The sequence below is a fragment of the Vespula vulgaris genome, chromosome 3, assembly GCF_905475345.1.
Source record: "Vespula vulgaris chromosome 3, iyVesVulg1.1, whole genome shotgun sequence".
Taxonomy (NCBI): domain Eukaryota; kingdom Metazoa; phylum Arthropoda; class Insecta; order Hymenoptera; family Vespidae; genus Vespula; species Vespula vulgaris.
This window is the reverse complement of record NC_066588.1, coordinates 10,818,602-10,844,281: the sequence shown is the minus strand read 5'-3', so window position 1 is coordinate 10,844,281 and position 25,680 is coordinate 10,818,602. Positions and strand designations below refer to the sequence as shown.

General features: G+C 31.8%; 3 protein-coding genes across 4 annotated transcripts; 1 reads left to right on the top strand and 2 right to left on the bottom strand.

The window, feature by feature from the left end:
- Positions 1 to 6,555: 6,555 nt before the first annotated feature.
- On the bottom strand, positions 6,556 to 13,269 carry LOC127062208 (V-type proton ATPase 16 kDa proteolipid subunit c). Its single transcript, XM_050989984.1, has 3 exons — positions 13,035 to 13,269; positions 10,395 to 10,584; positions 6,556 to 10,016 (listed from the first exon to the last, which is right to left on the bottom strand). Exons 1-3 carry the CDS (start codon positions 13,117 to 13,119, stop codon positions 9,812 to 9,814), a joined length of 480 nt encoding a protein of 159 aa, XP_050845941.1. The 5' UTR covers positions 13,120 to 13,269; the 3' UTR covers positions 6,556 to 9,811.
- A 161-nt stretch (positions 13,270 to 13,430) lies between these two features.
- On the top strand, positions 13,431 to 18,739 carry LOC127062195 (periodic tryptophan protein 2 homolog). The gene is made up of 15 exons (XM_050989955.1): positions 13,431 to 14,402; positions 14,609 to 14,721; positions 14,843 to 14,937; positions 15,016 to 15,144; positions 15,250 to 15,520; positions 15,590 to 15,771; positions 15,851 to 16,088; positions 16,161 to 16,665; positions 16,744 to 17,081; positions 17,171 to 17,318; positions 17,658 to 17,835; positions 17,906 to 18,049; positions 18,131 to 18,205; positions 18,283 to 18,502; positions 18,579 to 18,739. Exons 1-15 carry the CDS (start codon positions 14,385 to 14,387, stop codon positions 18,715 to 18,717), a joined length of 2,793 nt encoding a protein of 930 aa, XP_050845912.1. The 5' UTR covers positions 13,431 to 14,384; the 3' UTR covers positions 18,718 to 18,739.
- A 302-nt stretch (positions 18,740 to 19,041) lies between these two features.
- Positions 19,042 to 23,888, bottom strand: LOC127062203 (glycine receptor subunit alpha-1). 2 transcript variants are annotated; one of them, XM_050989976.1, is made up of 9 exons: positions 23,276 to 23,888; positions 21,985 to 22,055; positions 21,808 to 21,907; positions 21,555 to 21,709; positions 21,203 to 21,358; positions 21,000 to 21,134; positions 20,657 to 20,886; positions 19,452 to 19,592; positions 19,042 to 19,299 (listed from the first exon to the last, which is right to left on the bottom strand). In XM_050989976.1, exons 1-9 carry the CDS (start codon positions 23,278 to 23,280, stop codon positions 19,042 to 19,044), a joined length of 1,251 nt encoding a protein of 416 aa, XP_050845933.1. In that variant the 5' UTR covers positions 23,281 to 23,888. The 2 variants fall into 2 exon arrangements, with proteins under 2 accessions (XP_050845933.1, XP_050845932.1); XM_050989975.1 differs by lacking the exon at positions 23,276 to 23,888 and adding an exon at positions 22,193 to 23,263.
- Between the last annotated feature and the right edge of the window lie 1,792 nt (positions 23,889 to 25,680).

The following is a 25,680-nucleotide window of genomic DNA, read 5'->3' as shown; positions in this document are numbered from 1 at the left end:
AGTGGATGGAGTGAGACTAAAGTAGAAAAAGAAAGAAAGAAGAAGATAGATAGATAGAGAAAGACAGAGAGAGAGAGAGAGAGAGAGAGAAAGAGAGGGCGGCTTCTGTCTTTCATTCGAGATCGTGCATCGGCTTGGCTCCTTTCCAAAATCGTCCTTCTTTTCTCCATCCCGTAAACAAAGCGCACTTAAGACCACGGTGACAGCCACGACTCGTGCTTCTCATTCAGAGATAGATAAAGAAAGAGAAAGAAAGAAAGAGAGAGAGAGATAGAGATAGAGTGCATCCGGTTCAATCGAAATTAATCGTTGCTTTCGCGAGAACCCATACGTACACGTTTCTGTCTCTTTTTCTTCTTCTTCTTCTTCTTCTTCTCTTTTTTCTTCTTCTTCTTCTTCAACGAAAAGAAAAATGAATCGTTGAAGACTATCCTTTGCCTCTCTCTCTCTCTCTCTCTCTCTCTCTTTTCTCTTTCTTTCTCTCTCTCTTTCAAATGGCTTCTACGGATCGTGATCGAGATTTGGAGCAACTCCAGCGCGAAGTACAGAGCATGCCTCTTCGGTATATATTCCGTTTTATCGTTTCCCTCGCTCGAAGAAGATACGGTCACCCCGGTTTGGTACCGATAACCTCGCCGTCTGACCTTATTATATCTCGGTCCTTCGCACACACAAGATTCTCCTTCGTCGCTTCTACCGATAATAATTTTCAACTTTAACGCTCTCGCTCGTGTCGACAGAGTGAGCACGCAAGAGCATAGCTACTTATTTGATAGTACGAAAGAGACAGACAGAGAAAGAGAGAGAGAGAGAGAGAGAGAGAGAGAGAGAGAAAGAGGACATAGAAAAAGAAAGAGAGAGAAAGAGAGAAAGAGACAGAGAGAGAGAGAGAAAGATAAGGAATTTCCTGGAATCTATAGCTACTCTCGATCGAGACCGATCGAGGCCACGAGTCAATGAATTTCCGTACGATGAATGAATTCCCCTTCTCTTTTAATGATTCTCGCTTTTCCGATCGGTCCATCTTGGAAAAAGAAGTTCGGAGATACTATGTAAGTAAGGAAGGAAGGAAGGAAGGAAGTACGTGTGTAAGTATATATCTCGATGTTCTCTATCGATTGGAATGTTTTATATAAAGTGTAAGTAATGATTAAGATTCTAAGTTACCTTCAAGTATCAAATTATTTTATATATAATATATATATTTTTTTTTTGTAAAAAAGAAATGAAAAAAAGGAAAGATTGTTCATAAATTATAAATTTTATATCTATTTATACGAATTATATTTTTTTGTAAGTATAATGAAAGTGATACCTTTCATGATGTATGAATCAATTACGTCGATTATATTGAAACTGATCGAATAATTTTTTGTTACTTTTCGTTTCGTTTTGTTTTGTTTTTATAAGAAAAGAATGTCGTAGATTAGTATAAATTATTTATATTCTTTAATGATTTTCCAGAAAATAATAAAGGCATTCCATTTTCTTAAATTTAGAAATCATTGAGATTTAACTGGTTATATAAGATCGATTGATTTCGATTTTGACTAATATTGGATGCAAACTTATCGAGCGATTGCTGTTATTAAACAAAAAAAAAAAACTTAATTTACAGGAACGTCGTTTATCGGTCGGTCGGTCGAATGCATGCGCAGCACATTCTCGAAGCGACGCGACGGCATCGTATGACCCAGTATTGCATCACATAACATCAAGTAAACAGGCGCCTTTTTAACTATCAAGTCTAATCGTTCTAAGATAACGATTCCTAAAAACAGTATAATTGCCGTATGATCTTACGAGAAGAGAAATGCGTTTGATCAGCTAAATAGCCAAAATCTTGTTTAAAAATAATAAATGATTTTCAAGAAATACAAGATAAACGTTATCGAGTTAAATCCTATAAAACTCATATGGAAAGTTTTCGTTCTCCGATATGATTAATAAAATATATCTTTCTTCTTTTTTATTTCTCGTTGCTGTTGTTGTTGTTATTGTTGTTGCTTATTACATATGTCTACAAAAATGCCAAATGAATCATCGAAGAATCCAGACATTTTAATCCTCAAAATTTAATAAACACATTTAAAAAGTTTCATTAATCTTTGATTTCTTATCTTCGTAATGAAAAACATTTTAAATATATATATGATATAGATACATTCGCTTAAAAATGATTTTTTTGAAACAATCCTAATCTTAAAAGTCTCAATATCATCGATTTTTTCGAAATCACTTTTATAAAAATCACATCGGTTCGTTTTGAAATACTTATATTAATTTAAAAACAAAATAATATTCCTTAGTATTAACTATTAAAGAGAACGAAAATAATTACGTTATCACAATCACTTTTTATGAAATTTAATAAAAAATTAAATAACTCCACACACACACACACACACACACACACACACACACACACACACACACATATATATTTCTTTTCCATTACTTTATTAAATTACATTAAATTTATCAATATGTTTTAACTTCGCGACCACATGCATTTAAGGGTTAATGACAATAACCGATAAGTATAGTCCGATTCATAAGGATCAAAGAGAAGTCAACCGGAAAAGCGAGACCCGTGCCTTCCGTTCCTTGATGGAGTAATGTGCGTTTGTTATGTTTCAATTGCCCGTTTTGCAACCCACGCACAAATTACACGCATCTTCGTGTATATATATACTGGTGTATACACTCATTAATTAATTAATTCATGCTAATGTCCAAACATATTTTTATACGATAACATGAAAAATAAATTGATACGAAAATATCACGTAGATACATTTCAAACGTTTAATGTCAAATCTAATCATACGTATAAATCTTATCAATATTCTTTCTCATAATGAAAATGACTTTGAAGCAATGATTTCTGAACTATCGTAACAATTGTAAAAATTTTTATCGTAAAAATCGTAACAATTGATATCTTCGGCCATGAGAGAGATACCGCCATGTTGATTTTCAAAGGCGACAAACAACGCAGAGACATATTTATCGAGGCGTGCGTACTTACTTACTACGAGCAAGGAAATTCGTCTCTCTTTTAATGCGTGTATGTCGATGCGTAAACGAGAGGCGGAGCCATTCCTCGGAAGAGGTCATAGGGCAGTACCAATCACAGCTCACTGATAAAAGGCACTCTTACACTAGTTTCTCTTCTTCTTCTTCTTCGATGTCTATATATATGTATGTATATATATATACGTATTTACATGTACTTACATGGATACGTTTACGTGTTACATTAATGCGATTCTACACGTGACGAACGTTTCAAACGTTTTGCTAAAAAAAGAAATAGAAAAATAAAGGAAGAAAAAAAAATAAGTTGACAACTCTACAAAAAGATTATTATTATTATTATTTCTATTATTATTACTATTATTATTGCTATTATTATTATTATTATTATTATTATTATTATTATTATTATTATTATTATTATTATTATTATTATTGTAATAAATTAAAGAAATCGAAATAAAAATTATTATTAATATTTATTTATACGAAAGAGATCTCGATTGTTGTTATTATTGTTGTTTTAATCAATTTTTGCATATAAACGTAAAAGAATATATAGAAGAAAAATCATTGCTTATGTGAAACTCGTTTTTTCGTTTCGTCGAAACCAATGAAAAATTTGTTCCTGAACTGGAAAAGGCCAGGATGGCCACACGCTCCTTAGGAAAATCGCGGGTATCTGGAAAGTGGAGAACGATTTATCACCCGAATCAATCCAATCGCATCTTCGGAAAGTCAAGCACTATTATGCAGGATGTCACGGTTCGTATAATCGAACGATTTATACGTGTCGTGCGTGAGCTGCTCTAAGATTTCGTAAAACGTACGACGACGTTCCGACTTTCTCTTTACATTTCCCCTCTCTTCTTGAGGGGAATAATAAAATAAAACAAAAATAAAAGGTTCAATATATTTTACTTACAGCTTAAATTCTTTTACGATCTCCTATAAATTTCCTTAAACGATATTAAAACGCTAAGACGTATAAACGTATAAAACAATATAAATTAATAATTTTTGTCTATAATTTTATTTATATATACGTATTATATAATTCTCTAAATAATATTTTATCATTTTTGTTCATGGTGATAATAAGAAAAATAATAACTTTCAATTCAAAAGTGTAACTATTAATACACCTAGCGCCAACTGTTGAGCTCTACTTGAACGTCAAGGAGTACTGAAACTGTCGATAAAAAAGCATCGATCATAGATAAAATATTTCTAAAAATTCATCTAATAACGTTAAACAAAATACAACAAAAATTATGGATATTCTAAAAAATCAGCTTACTGATCTAAATAAATTGTATTCCAAACATAAATACAACTTTCATAAACGCATATACAAATATTGATTTTATCATTAGCAGTACACTTAAATTGAAGTACTCACGCTTATCGGTAGATGGTATTCAAAGTCCAATTTAATACAAAAGTCCGATCGTTCCAAGTTTAAAAACCTAATACGAGATAACTTTAATATATAAAAACAATGAAACTAATAAATTGTAACTTTTCGACGGCCGTTGTTTTTAATTTGGAAACAATTAAAAACATTTATGGCTTTCGCATATATCAATCAAGATATTGATTAATAGTGATTTATTTAAAATAATCGTGATATTAAAATACGATATCGAGCAAATAAACAACGACATTAAAAGATAAGGAGAAATATTACATTTACACGACGATAAACAAAAAACTTAACTTTTGCTTATACATTGTTGTCGAATGATAAAAATTAAAAAGGAAACACCGATAATTTCGAAATCAATTCCCAGTGAATCACATCTTAAAAGGAAGATAAGAATAAAATCGTTAGATCTGTATGATACTGTATTCGTTATACGATCTTTGTTTACAACACTGTATAAGATATCCAGATAAAACAACGATTTTAATACATGTACGATACACGTCATTTTTGTCATTTTACGATAGCGAGTGCAAACAGTTTTCCATTTCTATAAATTTAAAGAATCTAGAGATAGTGTTCGTTGAATATGACGCACAACTACCGTTGTTCACTTTTCTTTACTTGTGACTTTCTGACCACACACACACACATATATATATATATATATACGTACATATATATATATATACCTAATTTGTCGCTAGAAAAAAAAGTATAATAAAGAGTATCCGTGAAAGAGATATACACCGTACAAAGTACTATAAAATACGCTTACAAGTAATCCGATTAATTATTACACTCGTAACATTGTTTAAAAAGAAAAGAATCATAAAATTAAGAAGTCAAGAATTCGATCGTATTATGCTCTATCGTATTATAAATCCAACGAATCTTTGGCTAATATGTAAAAGAAGATCGATCAATAGTCTAAATCGATATCTATTCACGAAATTATACGATATAATTATATATGTACATTATTAAACGTTTGTGCTATATAATCATCCCTAAACAACTCCATAGGATGTGGTTCGTCGAATGACAAAAATAAAAAACAAAAAGAAACAAAAAAGAAAATAAAATAAGAAAGATAATGATCGCATTATATGTCAACGACGTATACTTTTAATTCGTTAATTATTATTTTATCTGAATCATTACGAGCAGATTTTATTACAGCAACATCAAATTTTTTTATTCCCTTACACGCACAGTCACAAACACAATACTGCACCGCTACGCACACTAACATATTTTATATAGTCTAATGAATAAAAGACAAATATGTCGTTTTTTTTTGGACATTTTTCACATTTCCTTGTATAATATTTTTATTTATTTCTTTCTCTCTATTCTCATTTCTTTTCTTTTCTCTCTCTTTTTTTTTTTTTTTAGTCACTCTCTCCTAAAAAATAAAATGAAAACAATCGTATAAATTATTTCAAACAAAACATCGCAATTTTATCTATTAAACATTTATATATAACCTCACTCGGTAATATCCTCCATTGTTGCGTAGTAGTACACTAAAGGTAACTACTACAAAAAATATAATCGCAAATTTTTCATTAAATAAAAAAATTCACAAAGAAACGTGCTGGTGATATTACAACGTGGAAAGCACATATTGTTTTTTACTGAATCGAATGGCAGTGATGAAAAAACATATATTATATACCATATGTGTACACACACATATATATATATCCATAAACATATATGTATATAGTTTATATATATATATATGTATATATGTAATACATACATATCTCAATGTCGTTATTTCTGCAAGAGTCACTTCGTTACAATAGATTTGAATTAGCACTCATTAATTTTTTAAAAATTAAATAAACTCTTGATGGTATTTTTGTTTTGTTTTATTTTTCTTTTTTTTTTTTTTTTTAGATTGATCACGGTCCATGTTCGTTTGTCGAAATAAAATTTTTATTAAACACGGTTTCTTTTTCTGTAACATCGAGGACGAATTATACAACATAAATAATAATTATCATCATTATCATTATCATTATTATTATTAATTATTATTATTATTATTATTAATTATTATTATTACTGATCAGTATTACTTGTTTTTTTTTTTCATTTCGCTCAATGAGTCTATATAAGTAACACTGGAAGAAATCAAGGTAGGGGTATGGGGGAGGGGGGAGCGCGGCGGAGATGGCGTTGGCGGCGATGGCGGCGGCGGCGGCTGTGACAGCGGTCCTTTCTCTTCCTCTGCTAATGGTTTATTTCATTCTTGTTTTTTTTTCTTTTTCACTTTTTATTCATTCATCCCTAACGTTCATACTCAATTCTTTTTTTTTCATACAACGCAAACAAACCAACATACGTACATCATACACACATACATACATACATACATGCACGCATACATAATCGTACGTACCTACGTACATACTACTTTTTTACTTGCTTGCACGCCATCTTTCACGCATCGTGTAAACATCACACATATGACTACTCACACATACACTTTTCTTTCTTTCTTACTTTCTTGCATCTCTTACTCTTTCTTTCTGTATTTCTCTGCTCTCTTTCTGTCTCTTTTTCTTTCTTTCTTTCTTTCTTTCTTTATCTATCTCTATCTCTATCTCTCTATCTTTCTCGTTCATACAGAGCTACGCAAGAAATTTTGGTATATAATAATACCTTACTTAATATTTAGCCTAAATTGTAATAATAGCGTGAAGCATTGTGAATGGTATTTACATCACACGCGCACAAAAAAACTATAATTGATACATGTATGTGTATTATTCGGTATCATCTTTGTTGTTAATTTCCATCGATCGTCTTAAAACAAAATGTTGAATTGGATCTTTTTTTTATGAAATATATGTATATACACGTACGGTATATATATATATATGTTTGTATATATATAATATATATATATGTATATATACAATATATATACATATATATATACACGGAATGGAGGGGTCGGGAGGATAAGGAAGGTAACTGACGTATCTCTCTCTTTCTCTCTCTTTCTTATGTGCCCGAGTTCTTCAATATGAAGTGCCAATTCGTTCTCATTTGCTTATTCCCCACCACCGCTCCTCCCCGGCTCGTTTTTGCACTCTTCTTTATTTTTTTCTTTACGAGATCTAAAGTTCTTTTTTCTTCTTTCGTTTTTTCTCTTTTTTCTCTCTTTATTCGACTCTCGTTCCTTTCTCAACTCAGTTCTTAATCACGCATTCTTTCCTCAGATTTTCTTGGAACAACAAACATCTTAGGAATTTGCCAAAAGTTCGTTTCCTTCCATCAAATGATTCTGACAAAAGCTTTTGGTTCATTTTCTTTTTTTTTTTCTTTCCTCCAAAGAATCAGTACATTTTCCAGAAAAGGACGTGAGTGCTCTTCTCTCTTTGTACTCTGAAAGATTCCTCCATCGAAGGACATTTTTTTTATTTATCTAATTTCCGAAGTTCAAAACGTGTTTCACGTTCTTTTTACCAATAAATGTGCCCTTAAATGTATACTTAAAACGAGCCCATCATTCATTCTCGCAGGTGTAAAAAATACTGCACAATCAATGTTGAACACGGCAAGTGGGCGTAACGTTTCATTTTTGTCGTTAGAATACAGCATCATCTCGTGTCTTCGAATGTAAGGTCACAGGTTGGTAGGTTGGTTGGTTGGTTGGTTGATTGGTTGGTTGGATGATTGATTGATCTATCGATGAGGTGGTTAAAGGAAGTGGCGATGACCAATTGTGAAAGGCCGTACACATCTATGATGGGACTAATCGTCAGCTCCCATGACGATTAATCCGAACAAAAGAAATTTTACAATTTCATTTTCTTATGATGCTTTGTCCTCTCGCGAATTGGCAGAGCCATCAGCAAAGCTTCAAATTAAAACAGCGTGTGTGCGAATAGTTTTCTTAATGTTCCAAAGTAGCATGTATTTTTGTATTTTTTTTAACATTATGTTGCTGTATTGTATTTTTATTATATCGTATTGCATTGTTATTATTATTGGAAAAACAAAACAAAGAAAAAAGAAGAGAACAAAAAAATGGATAACGACCACGCGTTTGACAAACGTTACTACTGCCCGCTCACCTGCACTGAACGAACGAACTTATTATGGAATGTACAAATTGTTTTTTATCCGTCATTTATCTCGTAATACGATTCTTTAGATAAGCGAAATTTTTTTTTCCTTTCTATAACACCATCATCTTTCTGCTGGCACGTATAATAAAGTTGGTCGACTCATAATTCCGTGCCTATCCTCTAATCGCAAACTAATGTGCAATATTTCAGATAGGGCACGAAATAATTTCGATTCTTTTTCTCCCATTGGGTTAATCGCTGGCCTTTGCTATAACCCAATACACTTTGCTCAGTGATCAAAGATAGCATTTTGCTCAATGATCAGAGACAACGCAAAATGCCGTTTACGTCCAGCAGCCTTTTTTCAATTGACTTAATACTATCATATCTGTTTTTTTTTCATTTTTTTTTCATTTTTTTTCCATTTACGTAATACATTCACGCTTCTTCCGTTGACTCTCTCTTAACACACCATTCTTTGTCCCCCTTGCATCCTCTCTCGGTTGTACGAATTCTGTTTTTTTTTTATTTTTTTATTATTATTTTTTTTTTTTGTTACAGAACCATCATAGTACGACGACTGTATATATTATGCCGTCTTTTACATGCATAATAATTCAAACATTTGTTGCTGGCTTTCTTCCCTCTTAAAAATGTACTTTCGTTTCCTCGTACTTTGTCGCATGCTGTATATACTGCCACTTCAATTACATTTAATATTATAATTGTGCTAAGTATTCTTTTATGAATAACATTCTCATCTTTATACATTCAGTAGAGCCGATTATTTTAATTGATAATTCAATGTCAAACTACGCTAGAAATGATTACTATACAGTGAGAGAAATGTTTCGTCGTGGGACATGGGGTATTTTTCCTCTATGTAATTCCCTGTCGCCTGTGAATTTTCACTTTTTCTTTTAATTAAATTTCGTCCTCCTTTCGTAAGATCGAAATAATTCATTCAATTAAATCATTCGTGTCTCGACTTGCCGCAGCAATGTTTGTATCGCAGTACTTCCAATAGATACATCTTTCACGTTATGATTTGTGTAGACGTTAAATGCACAAGTTCTAACATATGGAGTTGAATATAACATTACAGAAGTATGCGCAAGTGAGGCGATGCGAGTATGAACGAAGTAATGTGTGTATATGATTAAGTAAAATGTTGAAACAAGTTGCAATATTTAATAGTCGGGGAGCGTTGTTGGTTGCAGGCGACAAGTTTTGCATTCTTGCCTCTACGCGCTGTTTATTTTGTGTACAAATAGATGGCAACGATGAGACCATAGAGACCCAATACTTCTGCGAAGATGAGAATTAAGATCATACCGACAAAGAGGCGAGGCTGTTGTGCAGTGCCTCTTACACCCGCATCTCCCACAATACCAATGGCAAATCCTGCAGCTAAACCAGAAAAACCTACGGCTAAGCCAGCACCCAGGTGGACAAAACCGCTATAGCAAAAGGAAAGAAAAGAAATTCGTTAATCGTTAACATGCGCAGAATTATCAGTTATAATATCTATTTATAGTTGCAACATTAAACCCTTACTTGTGTATTACACGTTTGAAAAGTTTAATAGCCTTGCATGTAAGTTTGGCCATAACAATGACATTTCTCATATTTATTATATATGCAAAATATAAAATAAGAACTGTTATCTCGAATATAAGCCTGATCGTAATATATTATTAGTTAGTTTGACTAGTAATGAAAACATCTACTTCTAGTGGTACGAGTAAAGTCATTTCTTAAAATCAAACCTAATATTAACACGGTTAAAGCATACAGCGGAATATAAGTTTATTAACGAGTATACAGGGCGTACTTACTTATAAAGAGTGTAGGTTGGTGGTTCTTGTAGATTACCGGCAATAAGAACCGCTACTACCAGCCCATAAATAGCAATAATACCCGCCATGACAACAGGAATGATGGATTTCATAATAAGTTCTGGCCTCATAACAGACATCGCTGCGATGCCTGTACCTGATTTGGCTGTGCCATAAGCCGCTCCCAGAGCTACAAGTAAGAAAATTAATGTATGCTATCGTAATCATAACCTCAATCATTTAAATCTAATACATTCAGAATATCGTAGTTTCTTTCATAAAACAAATCAATTTAAATAATAATTCCATAGCACTAGAAACAATTTTGACAAAATTGTTTCCTTCCATTTTGAAATAATAACTAGAAAAAGATTTCAATGAAACGTTACTTTCAATTTTTAATCCAGTTAAATCGAAAATCAAAAATACCTCGACATTCATCACATTGTTGAAGCATTGCATTTCGTAAATGCATTCTCAAATTCAGGACAGTTTCAGTAGGCGCGTAGGTAGTGAATATCGATCAGTAGGGTCTAAAAGACGAGCGAGCATATAGTTTGATGAAATACCTCGTACTTGTCGAGCAGAATTCCAAAAATGATATTGCATGATTGCAAAGTATCGGCAAGGGAAAAAAACAAAAAAAGAAAACAAACGGGGAGAAAAGAAAGGGAAAAAAATATCAATAAAAAAAAAAAGAAAGAAAGGAATAAAGCCGAAAGATATAACAAAAAGGAAAACATAAAAACGTGTCGATAATGAACACGTTACGCCCGGAAAGAGAGACTGGATAGTAAGAGAGTCACATGAGTCTCACGTTGGCGGTCACATGATAATCATGTAAGTCCCGTCCCGTGAGTAGGGGGGCGTGGCACAACCCCCCCCTCGATTTTTTATTCGAAAAACGTTTCCATAAAAAAGAAAAAAGAAAACAAAACAAAAAATACAGATCTTTTCTATTACCTCGTATATTCTAACCTTTGACGAAAGAAAAGAAAAAGAAATAGAAAAAGAAGCGAAAAATGAAAAATACAAATAAAAAGAACGTATTAATGAAAGTTATCATCCATCGCTAATCGATACATAGAAGGATTACGGCAGAGATAGATATAAGAGAAAAAGAAAAAGAAGACAAAATAAAGAACAAAGAAAAAAGAAAAAAAGAAGAGGTAACGATGAAGAATGAGTTTATAGAGAACACCGTGGATCGTTTCAATCAAAATAAAGATCATTTACTCGCATCCCGGCGTCTCTCTTTTCACTGGTGCCTCGTGTTCGATCCATCTCGTGTGTTGCCGTCCATTCAAGAGGACTTCGGCGCACACGAGAAAAGGGATTCGTATTGATTTCCTCGATAGGAAGCGGAGCTTGTGACTAGTTCCTAGAAAGAGAAATTCGATTGCCTGCTCTTATCCTTCCTTCCTTCCTTCTCTAATCTCTCTTTCTCTCTCTCCTTCTACCTATTTATCTATCTCAAGCAGATATTCTTTCCTTGCCATTGGCGTCTCTCCCCTAAAGATATCATAAATTTTTGGGGAGACATATTACAACGACGATAACGACGATAATACTATACAACGATGACACAACGACAATGAGACATCGTCATCGTCATCATCATCGTCGTCGTCGTCGTCGATTCGTAGTCGGTCGGCAAATGAAAAAAAAGAAAGAAACGTACCTCTCATCGAGGTCAACGTTACGAAATAAGAATTTAAGCCCACTCGCAGAAAACGCGCTTCTCTTCTTTGATGATACATAAATACAGAGAAAGAGAATTAAGAGAACGAGCGAGGTAGAACGAGAGAGAAAGAGTGAGAGAGACAGAATCTGTCTGGTAGAGAACTTCTTGGATCACGTTTTCGGAACATTACGAAATCTACAATCTACATGCGCAGGAAAATGGCGCTTCGAATATCGAATCCGTATCCTTGGCATCTTCAGCTAACCGAGATTAGAACCTCTCTGCCGTTGCTATGCGAATCAAATGAGAGAGAGAGAGAGAGAGAGAGAGAGAGAGAGAGAGAGAGAGAGAGAGAGAGAGAGAGAGAGAAAGATAGAGAAGACTCGTCGTATTTTTCCATTTCCTATCGTTAAAAGGACGAAGCAACGAGTCTAATACGTCTTCTTCGTCGTTTAAAGAGAAGGGGAGTCAAAGAGACAAGGGAGATACGAGGAAGATAGAGGGAGAGAGAGAGGAGAGCCTAAATTATAAGTATCGTTTCAATCGTTCGTCGTTCGACTACGCTCTATCCGTCTAGCAATTCGTTCGTTACATTTAGTTTTGATTTTGTTCGAGTGTCAAGTAAAACGTGACACGGTTTAAAAGAAAAAGTGACGAAAAGACCTTGTCATCGATTCGAAGGAATAACCGATCGATTTTTCTCCAAATCTTGCGCGCCAGACGTAGTAGATAAAATGGCGCGTCGACTTAACCAGATTCCCCGGGGACACGTACGGCCGATAATACGACCGTCTTTTATCGTACCTCTCGATAAGTCCATTTCTATCGTGTTTTCTCATACGTCATCCTCCTCCACATGATTCCAGGTTGCTCTTTAATACCGTCGGAATCGATAATTTCGTCTCGAGAAGGAGATCGATTGATGTCGGACGGTAGACCATCGTTGTGAAACTTACCGGAAAATATAATAGCAGCGGCAGCGCCCATTACTCCGAAAAAGGGCCCGTAAATGGGTGCGCCCTCCGGAAATGCAGAACTCATCGTGTGTATTTTTTTGATGTCTATGTAATTTCCTACGTCTCTGAGACTCCTCTCGTTCTATGCGTAGGATCGCGAGTATTTACACAGGTTGTCGAATCGCGGACCGTCGAACGAAGAGCGATCTTCACGCACTCACTTCGCTAGACTAGTGCCACTGTCAAATATGGCCTACCGTACAGTGGCGCGGGTCATGTGACAAGTGACGACCGTGAGAGGAAGCTATTTAGTTACCGAATAATGTCTTCTCGATTGCGATTGGCTCTCGAATCGAAGTTACCGAGTGATTGACCAATCCTCGATACCGTCTCTTTTCGTTGAGATGACGTCAAGTACTTTTATAAGCTCCCTCTAGGTGATCACGAAATAGCTATTATTACGCATGCGCTTACATTTTGGAAGCGCGTGACGCGCGCGCTTCCGATTCCTTATCTACGCCTATGCAATATTTGGAAATTCTACTTGAAGACGACGATTGAAGAGATTTAATTTACTTATATATTCTTGCCATGACACGATTTTATGTTTCAAAATTTCTATTCGTCATATCGTCGACGGTTTATTTTGTATGATAATAGAATTACGAAATATTTTACATCGGTCGTAAAAAACCGAAGGATGTACAGAAAAAATTCATTTGTCCATTTTGTACATTTTTTTCTTTTTATTTTATATCGATGCTTTATCTACCTTTTCCAATTTAAATAACGTAATTATCGTGTCATTCTCTTATCAGATTAATGAATGTAAAGAATTTATCGCTACTATCTATCAAATCCAAATGCGTTATCGCATATGGATGAATGTAGGACACATTTTTATGTTTGTTATTCATGAATTTGAGAATTTTTAATTTACAAATAAGGTGCAAATACGAGTAAATAATTATATTACGATTGTTTTTGTCTGATAATGATAAGTCTTAAACTTTATTCTAAGACTAATTGTTATGATTAATACGAGAAAGATTAGTTTTGTTCATCTTATTGTTTATATAATAATATTACGCGTGACATATACATATATATATATATATATGATTCTCTAGCAGTTTTTATGACTTCTGTGAAAAAAAATAATTTTTTATTCGTCGATATATAATTTACGTATTCAAGCCGACGCCTTAGTTCAAACACGTGATCTCTAAATTTTCAGCGGAAGTAGTATAGTACGCCTATGTCGCATACCGTGTAACCAATTTAAACGTCATAATAAACGTGCTCTGCAAAGCTTTTTTGTTAGATTTTATATTAAATTGTGAAAACACGATGAAGTTCGCTTATAAGGTATAACTTGATTTTAACTTTAAAACTTTATTATTATTATATAAATACATGAATAAAATATTAATCCTATATAGAGTTAATTCTATATAACCTATTTTCAGTTGTTTATTTTACTACATTCATCTCGATAAATATTGATAATATCAATAATACGATAATTTATTAGACGATACAAAGTTTATATATAATATTCTTTGATTTTACAGTTTAGTAATTTACTTGGTACAGTCTATCGTAAAGGAGATTTGATATTTTCTCCTGATGGATCGTCCGTTATTAGTCCAGTCGGTAACAAAATCTCTATATTTGATTTAAAAAAGTAAGTAATTAAGCTTAATAATAGTTCATAATAATAAATAAATAATATTCTTATAAAATTAATTACGTGGTTATGAAATTAATTTCTAAGATTTATTAAACTTAAAATAATTTTGTTACAGCAATAAATCCATGACTCTTCCTATAGAAAGCAAATATAATTATACTGCTGTAGACATATCTCCAGATGGGTATTTATTAATTGCAATTAATGAAGGTATAACATGTAAAAATAAGTTTATTATTATATAAATAAAAAATATTAACATTAATAAAAATAAAAAATTATTTGTAGAGGGAGACGCTCATATAATCAGTATGATAAGTAAGATGGTTATACATAAGTACAGATTTAAACGGCGTATCAGATGTGTAAAATTTTCTCCAGATGGGAAACACTTCGCAGTTTGTAAAGAAAATAATGGTAATTAGATAGAAAGAGAAAATATTCATTTTCTTATACTATATAAAAGTATAGTTTGTAGTTATAATTAAATTATTCATACATTTTTGTTTATAACCTTTCCAGTTTTCATTTTTAACGCACCTGGTCTACAGTCAGGAGAATATAATCCATTTGTAATGGAACGAATATTTCATGGAGCTGTCGATGAAACAACATTCATAGATTGGTCTTTCGATTCAAAACTTTTGGCAATTGGCTCAAAAGATGCTACTACAAAATTGTACAGTTTACAAAAATGGAAAAACTTTAAATTCGTTACACTTGGTTGTCATTCTGATATGATAGTAGGATGCTTTTTTGAAAAGAATAGTTATGATATATCGACCATTAGCAGGTATAGTGTAAATTTTATATTTAATATTATTTTTATGCACTATTTTAAAAATAAAATACTTGAGAACAGGAATGGACAACTGTGTGTTTGGGAATGTACCATTGATCCAGAGGATCTAGTGGAATGGGAACCACCAACTAAAAAGAGTAGAAAAACCGATAGTGATGACGAAGATGATGTAGACCTAGACAAAGCAATAGAGAAAACTGGAAAACAACAAAAGATCTTAGAGCGCAGATTAACCGAATTAAGTAATATAATATTTTAATAAATTTTACATAATATTTTAGTATGTTTATATTACAAATTTTAACAAACTTAATATTTTAGAACTTACATCTGAAGCGAATGAAGAAGAGAATACAGAAATGGATTCAAAAGTTAAAAAATTACGTTATAAAAAAGTAGCACGACATTACCTAGCAGATGTAGTACAAAAACAAACTAAAAATGCAGTATTAACAGCAGCTACATATCATAAAGATACTCATATTTTAGTAGTAGGATTTAATAATGGTTCCTTCTATTTATACGAAATGCCTGAAGTTAACATGATTCATTCTTTAAAGTATGTTCTTAAAATGCAAACAAATAATATCGTATTATGCAATTTCTTTACTTTATCTTTTTTTTTCATCAGTATTTCTGCGCAAGATATTTCTTCTATAGCATTGAACTGTACTGGAGACTGGATAGCTTTAGGATGCTCTTATATGGGTCAATTGTTGGTCTGGGAATGGCAGAGTGAAACATATGCTATGAAACAACAAGGACATAGTAACAATATAAATTGTTTGGTATATAGCCCAGATGGCCAATATATTGTTACTGGTGGTGATGATGGAAAAGTAAAGTTGTGGAATACAATGAGTGGATTTTGTTCTGTTACATTTCAAGAACATTCATCTGCGATTTCAGGAGTTTTGTTCAGTCACAATCGCAAATTTATTATTTCTTCCTCGCTCGATGGAACTGTTAGAGCATATGATTTAACTAGATATAGAAATTTTAAAACTTTGACATCCCCACGACCAGTGCAATTTTGTTGTGTAGCAATAGACTCGAGTGATGAATTTATTGCGGCAGGTGGTCAAGACTACTTTTATATTTACTTGTGGAGTATTAAACTGGGTACTTTATTAGAGGTATATTTAATTTAAAAAATTCATCTATTAAAAATCTTAACCATTACAAGATCCTCATTATAATAATTTTTTTTTCAGATATTAGGTGGCCACGAAGGACCTGTTGTAAGTTTAGCTTTTAATCCGAGTCCTGCCAGCACAGAATTAGTATCAGTCTCCTGGGATAAAACGTTAAAAATATGGAATGCTATTGAAAATGGTTCTATGCATGAGACGATACAATTAACTGCCGATGGTTTATATGTTACTTATAAACCTAATGGCGAGGAAATTGCAGTATCTACTTTAGATGGGCAAATATCATTTTTTCATTGCAAAAGTGCAACACAAACAGGCAGTATTGAAGGTAGAAATGATTTAGGTAGTGGTAGATCCGAGATAGATATGATTACAGCAAAAAAAACTTTGCAGGCAAAGTATGTAAATATGTTTTGTCATAATACGATTTTAATTATTGCTATAATTATGAATTTAAAAACTATATTGTAAATGATATATATTTTAGAGCCTTTACTTCTTTGTGCTATTCTGCTGATGGTTTGTGCATATTAGCTGGTGGACAATCTAAAAACGTATGCATTTATAATGTTAAAGAAGCAATACTCTTAAAAAAATTTGAAGTTACACAAAACAGATCTTTGGATGCAGTAGATGTACGTATTATTCTTAATTATTTAATTAAGTTTTTAACACTAAACTTATCGACACTTCTTATATATCTGTTCTTACAGTGCTCGGTCAAAATGACCGGTCCTTAAAAAACAATTATTATTTTTATAATGAAACGCAGATAATAGTCAATTTTCTTTTGAATGAATTAATAAATACAAATATATTGTATGCACATTTTAAGAAAAGTTGTAAAATTTGATAGCGAAGTGATAACGTTTAAATATGTGAAAGTTGTACAAAAGTTTGAGAATTGTCAATTTGACCAGTAGGGATAGGTTTAGTATTGATATTCTTTAATCGAAAAACTTTTTTTTTAATAGGATTTTATAAATAGACGAAAAATGACTGAATTTGGAAATTTAGCTCTGGTTGAAGAACGTGAGGAAAACGAAGGTGGTAACGTAATATTACGTTTGCCAGGTGTTAAAAGTGGTGATATGGCTAGCAGAAGTATGAAACCAGAAGTGAGAGTCTTTAGTTTACAATTTTCTCCAACAGGTAAAATTAACATTAAATACAATTAATATATGTTTGAATTTATGTTGCGTTATTAAAATGTATTATTTAGGACAAGCGTGGGGAGCAGCAACAACTGAAGGTTTATTAATATATTCATTAGATGTTGATTTTATATTTGACCCATTTCAACTTGACCTTAAGATCACTCCTGACACTATAAAAGAAACACTTGCTAAAGTGGAATACACACAAGGTTTGTATTATTAAACGTAACGTATGCGTTAGTCATTATAATGTTAATCATAATAATTAACATAATGTTTTTAATTTTCAGCGTTAATGATGGCCTTGAAACTGAATGAAAAATCTTTAATAAGACAAGTTATTGAAACTATTCCATATACCAATAGTAAGAATATTTTATATTAATATATAAAAAATGAAAAAAGAAATTATCACACATGCTATACATATTTAATATTTCAGTTGAACTGATCGTACGGAATTTGGCCGATATTTATCTAGAGAAGACATTGAAATTTATAGCTGTCGAATTAGAGTCAGCAAGGCATATACATTTTTATCTCTTGTGGATAGAATTGATATTAACTAATTATGGACACAAAATGAATACAACATTTCAAATGCCATTACTATTGATGTTGCAGAAAAATATGCAAAGGAAGTACGACGACTTGAGTTCGATGTAAGTTGAATTGAATTTTTTAATATTGATATTTTTAACGACACAAAAATATCGTTATAATAATTTGTTATTGCAGATGCGATTTTAATCAGTATACGATAAGTTACGTAAAAAGAATGGGAGAAATAAAGGCTGCTAAATCTGAATTAAATGATAGTGTAGTTACTATTAATGGTCCATCCGATACTTCATCGATGGAAATGGATACCGATTGATAATAACACGATATAATGATTTTAAATCTGTATATAAAAATATATATGTGAAGTAAATGTATATACATACATACATACATATGTTTGTATTAAATATTTTTAATGTTTCTTAATATATATTTTATTTAACAAAATTCAGCGTTATGTAGACCACGTTACGTATATATTATATTATTAGACTATATGTAATAATCAAAAATTCACATAGAGATATGTTTATACAGATAGCAATCTTAACAACATGGACATATGCTAAGTGTGTCAAAACAAGGTCAATTAATACTGAAAAGAGTTGATTGACATTACATTAAATAAACTTACTTATTATGCTGCTTTCTTGAGCAAAAGTATAGGCCAATATAAAACGACGAATAAAAGAAAAAGAATGGGAAATCCAACCCTGCTATAACGATCTATTTGTTGCGATCGTGTTCGATGAGGAAATAGAGACGATGTTTCAAGATCAAGCCATGTTTGTAAAAGATGTTTGCTGCCTGCTCGATTGTTCTTTGATTTTGTTACATATATGGTATCATAATCCCAGAATCCAGAATTTTGGCTTTTATCCATCATAACTAATCGCTAAATAATCACAGATAAATAACAGCTCCATAATAATATTACATACATATATATGTATATAGCAAAACAGTGATAATACAACTTTAAGCGTGGTATGTTAAATCACGTATTTCTAATCGTATGAAAAATAGAAAAAAGAAACATATACAAACCGTTTGAAAGCTCTGAGGTTCAATTGACGATTGTATATCGCTTACAAATTGATAGCGCAAATCAAGCACTTTGACTACCACAAATTCTCCCAGAGCAGCAAATACGAACATCATGCAACCAGCCATCCAAACATCGAGTGCCTAGAAATTTATAATACTGTTGGTTTATAATATAATTCATTTTACTAACGATATTTCAATATCGTTCATTCTTGAAAAGTGTTTAAGGAATAGGACTCTATTCAAAAATCATATGTTTTCCACATTAATTAATTTTGTTGGAAGTTTGCATACAAGAGCTTCACGTTCGACAGTCTACTACATTATGTTAAGTTTTTGAAATCGTAAGTTTTTTAATAATATTGAGTCTATTTCTGAATTATTATTGTTTAATCTGTATATTCATTTAAAATATACGTTGTGGAGTACACAAGTTTATTTTATTTTAGGATTAAAAAAATTTTATTTTATAATTAATTGTAGTATCTTCGAGTAGACATTCGAAAGATATAACTTTTTGAAAATATTTAAATCTTTTCGGTGAATTATTGACTTCTTACTATCCATCTTTGTTTGATACCCAATTGATTTTCATTTACTTCAGTGTTGATAACCGTTGATGTGAGCTCTACCAGAATTTTATTAAACCATAATATATTAAAGAAAATATTTATTCTGTTCAAACATTACAGCCACAGTTTGATCGTCGAATTGAATTTTATTTTATAATTCTGAAACGAAAAGTTTCCCGAAGATGAAATTTATACTATTTAAAGTGGATGAAGTGAGCTTCTTATTCTAGAATTTTTTGTTAAGATCTGAAGATAATTTTTTTGGATATTGCAATTTTTCTACATTTTTCACGGACTATAAAAACTAAAAAAAATGAGTAAAAAGAAAGTTAACTTAAAAACATTGTAAAAATAAAAAATGATACATCATTCGAAAGTTTGAATTTATTGCGATTTTTTGCTACAAGAATCAGATCGATATTTTTTTTTCAGTCAAAAATTATAATTTTCAAAAGATTTTGCTAACTGCGTACGTAGAACTCTTCCTTTTTCATTTTCAAGGCTTATAAGAAAGTAAAAGCTGGGAATCGATGACACATATATGAATCTAGAAATATGCAAACTTTCAACAAAATTAATTGGAGGAGAAAACATATAGTTTTTGAATAGAGTCCTTTTTATGCAAGCACTTACTTTCACATACGCAACCGGAGGTATGTCACTTTTCAAGCCAGTAAACATGGTCACCAAAGTAAGCATACTCGTTACCAAAAGAGCTACACGTCCGGGTATAGCATCCAAATCCAACCAAAAGCTGAACCAGGAGAACATCACGACTAACGTCGATGGAGCAAACGTTTGTATCAGATGATGTCCGATTTGTCTCTCAAATCGAAACAAAACTACCAACCTTGAGAAATTTCCTAAACGACATTCGATTAATTCTATGTATTGTATGTTCTTTTTTCTATTCTTATCGAATTCCGAATCTACCCTGTGGTGGAAATTAGTTTTAGAAGAAAATAAAATAACTTACCATTTTTTTCCATCATAGTAGTCTCTTCGAATACAACCGGTTTCCCTATATTATATTGTAACAATTTTAACTCAGGATTCACCGTTACACCGCTATCGTCCCATCTCAATCGTAACTTTTGACTATTGTAAGAAACTGCAAAGAAAATCCTTCGGTAATGTTCGAGATAAAATATTCATAAAGTTCATCTGTATCTTACTTACAACTTTCCACATAGATGGGACAGACTTGTATGTCCATGGGATAAAGCTGGAATTCCATTTGACACGCTATAATCGCGTGCATTCGCGCGGAATATCGGACGGTTTTATTTCTGTACAGTGTGACCGATGAGAATTTGTGGTTTAAGGTAGCGATCTCTGCGAGACAGTAGTGCCGCATTAACAGTTGTCACGAGATCGTGATTGTAGGAATCACTCGTGCGAGCAATAATGGCAAATGGAAGACGATATCTCGAAACAGGTACTACACGCGAACTGCTAATTTGATCGAAGCGTCAATCGGCAATGAGTGTTAAAGAGATAACTTAGCAAAGCAAGCTGATGATATAATTACCGGAGACTTTTGAATTCAAAAAATAAGGATCGGGCTGCCAAAGATTATCGTAGAATTCTGCTGGAAAGATAACATAATCGTCTCCTTCCTCGAAGATATCATCGAGCATATAAAGTCGTGATTCGGTCCAGCTTTGACGAACGAACATGTCGACTCTATGAAATAAAAAATAAATCATCGTTTCGAATGATAACATCGAGTGATCCTAAAGGATTATTTTAGTTTATCGACTCGTATCAATTTAAAGAGTCACCTAAAATCCATATCCTCGACATTAATGGAATTTATGTCCACGACAAAAATACTGAAGTCAACTGTCACTGGGACACCCTTCTTCGATGGTGGTCGGATCTCTTTAATGAAACAGATGAAACAAATATCGCTGATCGAATTTTAAAAAGACAATCAAATTTAATTATATATTGCAAACCTTTCACGTAATTATCTGGCAATACGACTCTTGGCTTCATGGTACGGTTCTTAACACTTCCTCCGAAAATACTGAAATTAAATCAAACAAAATCTCTCTCTCTCTCTTTCTTTCAGAAAAATCAAATGTTTTGGAGATAAATAATTATTCTCAAGAGAAAAAAAAAAAAAAGAAAAAAAAGTAAAGAAAATACGATTGAGAATATTACCTAGAGGAAAAAACTTCCGGCAAGGAGCTCAAACAAGAGTGAAGAAAAATTATTAGAATCGTGCTCTTCATCTTAGAAGTTTAGAGAACTGTCAATGTTTTTCGATCGACATTTCGAGTCAAGTCGAAAGGCATGCCAATTAATCTATTAACCGGTCACTTATATGCAATCTATTTTAATTGCAGTTATAGTTATACACTTCGAAGTAGCAATTATTTTGTTGCATTATGTAAGAGATAGATCATATTCTTGCGTTGATAGTAGTGAAAAGTAAAAAAAAAAAAGAAATATAAGAAACGAAAGGAGATCTATCGATCAAGGGTTGCTAATAACCATGCTCGGAGATTTCAATATGGCGAGTAGCCGCACGTGTTGCGTATTATAATATTGACAATATTTACAAATTTGGCAAAAAGTTTTCGATCAGATTCATTCTTACTAATGTGAAATCGACTGAGAATCATTTATGTTTTATAATTATAAAATATTATTTTATGTTGTTGTAACTAATGTTGTTAAAAGTAAAGAACATTTAGATAAGTAACAACAGTATGTCAGAAATTAATATTTATTATTGAAAAGAAAGAAATGAATAAACGAAACGTTGCTCGGGAATAAAATTGATCAAACTCTTTATTGATATTAAAATTTTTGAAGAAACAACATTTCATTAATATTTTGTTATATCTCCTCGTGTGCGTATGATATCTTTAATATCTTAACTTTGATGAAAGAAATTAGATTTTTACAATCCGTGAATAAAATATTTTTCTTCAATAATTTTATAGTTTCTCAAACTTCGTCTTTATTTCATGGTTTTTTTGAATGAACTGATTTCTTTAATTTTGTCCATAAGTTTAGAATTAGGTTTAAATCGTGGCTGTATGCAGGCAATCTTTTGTTAAAAATTGTAAAAAATTTTTTACTACTTTACTTTCATAAAGTCAGCTAACATTATCTTTTTAAAAAAGAAAAAATAATATTCCGAATCTCAAAATATTTAAATATTTTTTCTTTCTATTTTAAATTTAAACATTTTTCGCGAAAATTTTTATCAGATCTTCGTCAAACAAATGTTCTTACGTCATTCGTAGCTCCAATACTTATATATATGTACGTGATTCGTCGTTGAAAATCACATTCGACCAATCCTCCATTATCCAATTTACATATTTTTTACACCATAATAACCGTTTCTTTTTATGTTCTTTCGCGAGGAAAGAATATTTAATCGATTAATCGATTTCTAACGGTACTATCACAAACATTCTGTGCCCACTTCTTATTAATCCGTTTTGAAGTAGCGCGTTTCATATTTTTAAGAATTGCATGCAATTTTCTGTTGTCTCATTGAACGACTACAGCCACATCTTTTACGATTAGATATGCTGCCAGTTTCATTGTACTTCTTTATCAGATAACTAATGATGCTTTGAGTGTACCCAGTGATTTTTCTTTGAGTAATTCCTTGCCAGAGAAGTTGAATTACTCTTCTTTTCATATCGTTTCAATAATGCTGACGTAATGTCATCTCTTTTTATTTTATATTGTAAACTTTAAACTTGCTCCAGTAATGAATATCAATTAACTGTTATCAGATATAACTCAAAATTTACATTCTTGTGACGCACTTAACAGATTCATTGAGATTGTTGTCCGAACGATTATCGAAAACTTTTTTTTAAGACTTTCACCAATCGACAATTTTTTTTCATGCAATATTTCATTTCTTATCTTTTCTTTTTTCTTAATAATAAGTAATAATTTCTAATGTACTGCTATTACTTATCTTATACCACTAATATCCCTTTTATTTTCTCATTAGTTTCAATAATATAATAAAATATTTTATAATTATAAAATATATTTGTCAATGTTGACAAATGATCAATTTCATATTTCCAAATCTGATCAAAAACAATTTGTCAGGAGTTGTATTATAATCGAGTTTTCTCATTGATAGTATCCAAGAAAAGACAACGGTACATGTTTCTACCATACTGGGCTTAGACATTACGTGTCTTTAAAAGTTGACCTCAATCGATGACCTCGATGAGTCCATATTTTTCTTACTCTCTTTCTTTATTTTCTTTTGTTTTCTTTCATCTCTTACAAAACCTCTCGACGTGTTCTCGAAACCAACCGAAATCAAAATTCCATTACAATATCTGGTCAGATGAAAAATAATATTTATTTCGTGGTGAAACTTTGGAAGGATCCAAAACGATCGCCTTTCTCACGATCCATCCGCCACATTCTACCACTCTTCTGTATCTCGCCTGGAGCTATTTTACAGAATCTGTTTCTACGTGATACATATGTATTGGCAACAAGCAGGATACATTCCATTGGGTTCTTATAAATTTTTGAAATAAATTGTTCAATATTTATATCTTATAAACTAAGTAATTCTAATGCAAATGATCTCTAATAAACAAGAAACAAGTTTTCACCATCTATGGCTTTTTTTTCTTTCGTCTCTAATCGTTAATATCATTAATAGTCATGAACGATTAGTTAATATTCAGAAAGAAAAAAATATATGATTTTGAAAAATCATTAATTATCTTTGCTTTTTTTTTTTGCTTTTTTCATAAGTATGTTGTTATTTTGAACTCGTTTAATTTTCTTGAATGCTAGGACGTTCCTCGAGAAAAAATACGATAAACTTATTGCAACATAGTCGCCGTAATCATTTATCGTCCTCGTTGAAATAGTTATTGAATGCGTAGGAGGAGGATAGATAAATAGTGTTCCGTTCGTTGGAATGTTACGGAGCTTGGTGTAGAAAGTTCACTCGCCCGATGATTTTCTTCTCATGTATTGTCCCATTTACGTAGGTCTCTCTCACGAGAGAGCAATCTGTTCAACAAATAAAGCTAAGGATGCAAAACTTCGATTTAGAAATCACGATGAGTATGTACGTTTGATATTTAACCCTTTAATCGAATATAATCGAAAAGTTAATTATTCGACCAACAGTCTAATTACTGTTGAAAGTTTATTGATCGTTAAGTCATTACGTTTAATTACGCTATCAATATTATAAAGTTACAATATCTATTATCTATTATTTATATAATATTTATTATAAAGTTATTATATCTAAAAAGATAGGATAAATTATAATGATCGTGATTGCATTGTCATCGGCTGAGACTGCGATTTTAGTGATTACGCAGTTACGCACTTACGCAGTTACGCAGTTATAAGATCTCGTGCTGAAAATATCGACATATTATTTTGATAAAGGAATAAATGATCGTTTATGTATGGTAATTTCAATGGAAGTGCTATAGCTGTATGACGTCTTCGGATGAAAAAATATTCCAATAGAACGTAATGGCTTATTTTAAACACTCTTTATAATATATATTTAAAAATCTATCGTTGTAATGTTTTCTTCAATAACATTTCAAAAAAAAAAAAAAAAAAGAAAGAAAAAGAAAAAAATTAACATAATCGAATTATGACATATACGCGTATAA

Bases quoted from the DNA above. Each gene is read 5' to 3' on its own strand.
- LOC127062208 (XM_050989984.1), bottom strand. From the start codon at position 13,119: ATGAGTTCTGCATTTCCGGAGGGCGCACCCATTTACGGGCCCTTTTTC. The intron at 10,585-13,034 runs GTAAGTTTCACA...TCTTACTTGTAG, and splicing joins CGCTGCTATTATATTTTCCG to CTCTGGGAGCGGCTTATGGC. The intron at 10,017-10,394 runs GTAAGTACGCCC...CTTTTGCTATAG, and splicing joins CCAACCTACACTCTTTATAA to CGGTTTTGTCCACCTGGGTG.
- LOC127062203 (XM_050989975.1), bottom strand. From the start codon at position 22,263: ATGAAGAGCACGATTCTAATAATTTTTCTTCACTCTTGTTTGAGCTCC. The intron at 21,908-21,984 runs GTTTGCAATATA...GTTTCATTAAAG, and splicing joins GCCAGATAATTACGTGAAAG to AGATCCGACCACCATCGAAG. The intron at 20,887-20,999 runs GTAAGTTATTTT...AATGTCGTTTAG, and splicing joins TACTATGATGGAAAAAAATG to GAAATTTCTCAAGGTTGGTA.
- LOC127062195 (XM_050989955.1), top strand. The intron at 15,145-15,249 runs GTAATTAGATAG...TAACCTTTCCAG, and splicing joins AGTTTGTAAAGAAAATAATG to TTTTCATTTTTAACGCACCT. The intron at 18,206-18,282 runs GTAAGAATATTT...TTAATATTTCAG, and splicing joins AACTATTCCATATACCAATA to TTGAACTGATCGTACGGAAT.